Source organism: Psammomys obesus, unplaced genomic scaffold (assembly GCF_907164565.1).
Source record: "Psammomys obesus unplaced genomic scaffold, mPsaObe1.curated_primary_1811, whole genome shotgun sequence".
Classification (NCBI taxonomy): Eukaryota; Metazoa; Chordata; class Mammalia; order Rodentia; family Muridae; genus Psammomys; species Psammomys obesus.
In genome coordinates this window covers 33,724,024-33,730,023 of record NW_026585797.1, presented here as the reverse complement: position 1 = coordinate 33,730,023, position 6,000 = coordinate 33,724,024, and the positions used below count along the sequence as shown (strand labels likewise).

Below are 6,000 nucleotides of genomic sequence, written 5' to 3'. Positions count from 1 at the left end.
TTTTTTTTTTTAATTCCACAAAAAAAGTATATAGCAGTTATCCTGAGTTTTTTAAACTTAAGAATTTCTACAGTTTTTAAAAACTTTCATTGGGGGATTAGAGCTCACAACTGTCTGTAGAGCAACAGGCACATCAGTGATGCATAGGCATACATGCTGGGAAACGCTGTACACATAAGATATAAAATAAAATATATGTAAAATTAAGTATTTTATGTGTTTTCTTTTTTAAAGAAGGAGGTTGTTGGCAGGGATGGCAGCATGCTTACTGAGAAAGTGTCCAGTATTTATTTCTGAGTGCTATGGTTATCCTTGGGGGATGGATGCTCAAAAATAATAACCAGTTTTAGGAGATACAGTTCATGTACTAATTCAGTCTTTGGAAGTAGAGGGGAAACTAACAAAGCATTCTAATTCTTTTTAGCTTATGGCATATTTAGTATTTAATATATTCACTGGTACCATATTTTATTTGTAGTTTTGATTTTTGAGTTTTCATTTGGGTTTGTCTGGTTGGTTGTTTTTGAGATAGCCTCACTGTGTAACCTTGGCCAGCCTGAAACTCAGAAGAGATTCACCTGCCTCTGCCTCCCAAATGCAAGTGTAATAAAACCTGACCCTGACTTTTTTTTTTTTTTAATTCCACAAAAAAAGTATATAGCAGTTATCCTGGTCCAAAAATGTCAAATGGGAAATCCAAAATTAAGTAATTCATGAGCTTAAATTGCATGCCTTTCTGCATATCATTATGAAACCTTCTGTTGTCCTCTCTTCTTACAAATAAAATTTTGTTTATCCTCTAAAGTGCTTTTCTTTTTTTAAGTTTTATTAATTACACTTTATTTTGTATCTCCCAATAAACCCCTTCCTCCTCCCCTCCTAATCCCACCTTCCCTCCCCCTTCTTCACTCATGCCCCTCCCCAAGTCTACTGATAGGGGAGGTCCCCCTCTCCTTCCTTCTGATCTTAGTCTATCAGATCACATCAGGAATGGCTGCATTGTCATCTTCGGTGGCCTGGTAAAGGCTGCTCCCCCTCAGGGAGAGGTGATCAAAGAGCAGGCCAATCAGTTCATGTCAGAGGCAGCCCCTGTTCCCATTACTATGGAACACACTTAGACACTGAACTGCCATGGGCTACATCTGTGCAGGGGTTCTAGGCTATCTCCACGAATGGTACTTGGTTGGAGTATGAGTCTCTGGAAAGACCCCTGTGTTCAGATATTCTGGTTCTCTTGGCTCTCCTTGTGGAACTCCTGTCCTCTCCAGATCTTACTATTTCCTACTTTTTTCATAAGATTCCATGCACTCTGCCCAACAGTTGTCCATAAGTCTCAGCATCTGCTTTGATAGTCTGTATTGCAGAGCCTTTCAGAGGCCTTCTGTGGCAGGTTCCTAACATGTTTCCTGTTTTCTTCTTCTTCTGATGTCCATCCTCTTTGCCTTTCAGGGTTGGCGATTGAGCATTTTAGTCAGGGTCCTCCCTCTTAATTAGTTTCTTTAGGTGTACAGATTTTAGTAGGTTTATCCTATATTATATGTCTATATGAGTGAGTATATACTGTGTGTGTCTTTCTGCTTCTAGAACAGCTCACTCAGGATGATCCTTTCCAGTTCCTACCATTTACCTGCAAATTTCATGATTTCCTTATTTTTCATTGCTGAGTAAATGTGTAGATGTTTGTAGATGTACCACAATTTCTGCATCCATTCTTCAGTTGTGGGGCATCTGGGGTTTCCAGCTTCTGGCTATAACAAATAAAGCTGCTACAAATATGGTTGAGCAAATGTCCTTTTTGTGTACTTGAGCCTCTTTTGGATATATGCCTAGGAGTGGTATGGCTGGATCTTGAGGGAGCGCTATTCCTAGTTGTCTGAGAAAGCGCCAGATGGATTTCCAGAGTGGTTGTACAAGTTTACATTCCCACCAACAGTGGAGGAAGGTTCCCCTTTCTCCACAACCTCTCCAGCATGTGTTGGCTCTTGAGTTTTTTATCTTAGCCATTCTGATGGGTGTAAGGTGAAATCTCAGCATCGTTTTGATTTGCATTTCCCTGATGACTAATGACATTGAGCATTTCTTTGAGTGTTTCTCTGCCATTCGATATTCCTCTGATGAGAATTCTCTGTTTAGCTCTGTTCCCCATTTTTTAATTGGCTTACTTGGTTTGTTACTTTTCAACTTCTTTAGTTCTGTATATATATACTGTATATTTGCCTTCTGTCAGGTAAAGGGTTGGTGAAGATTCTTTCCCAATTTGTAGGCATTCGTTTTGTTTTGATGATGGTGTCCTTTGCTTTACAGAAGCTTTTCAGATTCATGATGTCCCATTTATTGATTGTTGTTGCTCTTAGAGCCTGTGCTATTGATGTTCTGTTCAGGAAGTTGTTTCCTGTACCAATGAGTTCTAGGGTATTCCCCACTTTTTTTTCTAACCAATATAATGTGTCTGTTTTTATGTTGAGGTCTTTGATCCACTTGGACTTTAGTTTTGTATAGGGTGATAAGTATGGATCTATTTGCATTTTTCTACATGCAGATATCCAGTTAGATCAGCACCATTTGTTGAAGATGCTATCTTTTTTCCTTTGTATGGTTTTGGCATCTTTGTCCAAGATCACGTGTCCATAAGTGTGTGGGTTTATCTCTGTGTCTTCTGTTCGGTTCCATTGATCCACCATTCTGTTTCTATGCCAGTACCATGCAGTTTTTATTACTGTTTCTTTATAGTACAGCTGAAGATCAGAGATGGAGATACCTCCAGAAGATCTTTTATTGTAGAGGATTGTATTAGCAATTCTGGGTTTCTTGTTCCATATGAAGTTGAGAATTTTTCTTTCAAGGTCTGTTAAGAATTGTGTTGGTAATTTGATGGGCATTGAATCTGTAGATTGCTTTTCTTTTCAATTAAAATATGAAAGGTTTTGAACTGATGGGAAGAGAAAAATTATATTGAGGTTACTAAAAAAATCTATAAATAAATATCCATAAAACTGTAAAGAAGTAAAATGGTTCATGCTGATTTTATTGTTGAACCTTGAACTTCAGTGCCTGACAAATTCTTGGTTAAACTAGAAAGGCATTGCATTTGTGTCCATGTGTATAGGAAAACAATACTGACTATCCATTATTCCAGGCGTCCACTAGTGGCTCAGGATGTATCCTCAACAGAGAAGGCATGAGCATGTAAGCCACTATTGTAACTCCTATCTGAGAGATAAGATTAAGGGATATGGGAGCTTGCCACTTTAAAAAGATTCAAAGTAAGTTAGGAAGAGACTCAGTTATTGACAGATGGGGTGGAGAGCTGATACTTGAGTAATTTCCGGTATGTCGGGCATTCTTACACTACCAACAATTCTTTATTGTGTATATTTTATAAGTGATGAATTTGGATACACAGATATTAGGTAATTTTTCATGCCACAGAGATTAACAAAAGATAGTGAAGTTCTCAGAATTAACCTGATTTAATAATCTGTTTCACAGACTTGGAAACAGTCACTGAGAGTTGTAAATTGCCTTGCTCACATTCACACTGTTGAGTTGTAATAAGAGGGATTAAAATAATTATGGTGCTAGAGGGGTTAAGGTGTTTTTCTGACATGTTTCTGACATGTTTTCTTTGGGTTTTGTTTGTTTCAGACAGTATTTCATTATATAGCAGGGGCTGTCCTCAAAGTCTCATTCTGCCTCAGCCTTCTGAGAACTGGGAATACAGGTGTGCATTTAAACACACCTATTGTTCTTTAGTTGAAGATATATGACATTATTCATTACAGTAAGACAACCTATAGCTGGGGATGGTGGCACATGTCTGTTCTCCTATACTGAGGCAGAAGGTTGAAATTTGAGACCAGGATAGGTAATTTCTCTTAGGGCTCACTAGTTTGAGCCCCAGCATCTAAACCAAGGAAAAGAAAAGAAATATAGACTCTTAGGAGTGGCTTCTATTGGGAAACCTTTCGAATATCTGTCTTTACATTTCCTCTTTGTTGTTGTTGGTCTTTTCAAGACAGGGTTTCTCTGTAGGCTTAGCTGTTCCTGACTCGCTTTGTAGTCCAGGCTGGCCTTGAAGTCACATCAATTTCCCTGCCTCTGTCTCTCTAAGTGTTGGGTTTATAAGCATGCACCGCTATGCTAGGCTTCATTTTTCTGTCTTTACTGCTCAAGATTATTCAATTTATTTATAATCAGCACATATAATGAATACAAAGAAATAATTTAAATAAGTTTGTAAACATGAAACAGGCTTTTTAGTTTTGATATGTATATGACCTAAAATATCAAGAAGAGATACCAAATACATATTTCATTCTTTAGAATATTTTATTCAATAGCCAATTAATAGCAACTATAATAATTTTGATACATAATCTTAAAATAATAGAAGAATTCTCTGGCACTTTTATTGTATTAGGTTTTGGTTTTAAACTAAATTACTACAGTTTGCTAAGGAACTTTAATATTAAATGAGGAAAATAATTACATATTAACTTTTTTTTTTTTTTTTACAGGTTTCACCTTGCTTAAATGTCTTATCACGACTGTTATTTAGCAGTGATCCAGATGTGTTAGCAGATGTGTGCTGGGCCCTTTCTTATCTCTCTGATGGACCTAATGATAAAATTCAAGTAGTCATTGACTCTGGAGTCTGCAGAAGATTGGTGGAACTTTTGATGTAACTATAATTTATGCTTAGTACTTATGTGATTGTGTATTAAGTTTAACAATTAAGATCATGGCCTTATGGCTTTTTGATCACCTCCCTCTGGGGGGGGTGCAGCCTTGCCAGGCCACAGAGGAAGATGATGCAGCCAGCCTTGATGAGACCTGCTAAGCTAGGGTCAGATAGAAGGAGAGGAGGACCTCCCCTATTAGTGGACTAGGGGAGGAGCATAGGGAGAGAAGAGGGAGTGTGGGTGGGGCTGGGAGGAGATGAGGGAGGGGGCTACAACTGGAATACAAAGTAAATTGTAATAAATATATAAGTAAAATTAAATCAAAAATAAAGTATAAAAAGATTATGGTCTTAAACATATAAAAAAATAACTATCTTGTGATTTTAAAATTAAATTAAAAAGTTATCAACTCCTCCCTTTATAGAGTAGCTGTAATCCTTTAATATATTTCCTGAACTGCAAGAAAAAAAAATATCTTTAGAGACAGGGTTTTTTTGTGTAACAAAGCCCTGGCTATCCTGGACTCACCTTGTAGACCAGGCTGGCCTTGAACTCACAGAGATCTGCCTGCCTCTGCCTCCTAGGCACTGGGATTAAATGCATGCCTGGCTGCATGAAAATTATATTATTATATATTATATTGTTTCAATAATGAAACTTTTTTTTAATGAAGGAACCTTAATTCAGCCAGTATTTATAGAATGTCTGTTGGCAACAAAGGTGACGTGAAATATTAAGAGGGAGAGAACAGTTTTTGCTCTTCACAGAACCAATAACCTAGCTTATTATTAATTATAATAATTAACTAGTGTACAAAGCCAGGAGATTCATTTAGTGTTTTCAAAACGTTTTTCTTACTGGCCAGTTATTATTACCTGTGTTTAAAACACAGCTTTTCCATGCAAAGAAATTTAAAGAAAATTTTGTTCAAAAAAAATGTTACAGCTTCTTTATATGCCAGCCTTCTAAAATTATCTTTCTTTGTTTCGTCAAAAAGCCATTAGTAATAAGCCAGGCTTGGTAGCTCATGCCTTTAATCCCAGCACTCAAGAGGCAGTGGCAGGTGAATCTCTGAGTTTCAGGCACAATGAGTTCCAGTCCAACCAGAGGTAAGACCTTGTCTCAAAGAACAACAGAACAAAAAACAAAAAACCATTAGTTAGACCCAAGTGAGGCATGTGGCACAAAGAATAGAGTTATTTTAAAGGGCTTCTATTTCAGTGTGACAACAGTATCAGAGAAAAATAGACAGGTGCAGTGGGATGGTCAAGGCTCCAGCTTGAGAGTGGCTTCTTCCTAAGTGTTCAGACAAGCAGGC

At 37.4% G+C, this 6,000-nt stretch overlaps 1 protein-coding gene across 1 annotated transcript in view; it reads left to right on the top strand.

Annotated features, from left to right (window-relative positions):
* Positions 1–6,000, top strand: part of Kpna5 (karyopherin subunit alpha 5) — a 62,983-nt gene that overhangs the window by 41,448 nt on the left and 15,535 nt on the right. Inside the window, exon 9 of the mRNA XM_055599471.1 lies at positions 4,518–4,681. Coding sequence (XP_055455446.1) covers positions 4,518–4,681 — 164 coding nt within the window. The remainder of the gene's footprint in view (positions 1–4,517; positions 4,682–6,000) is intronic.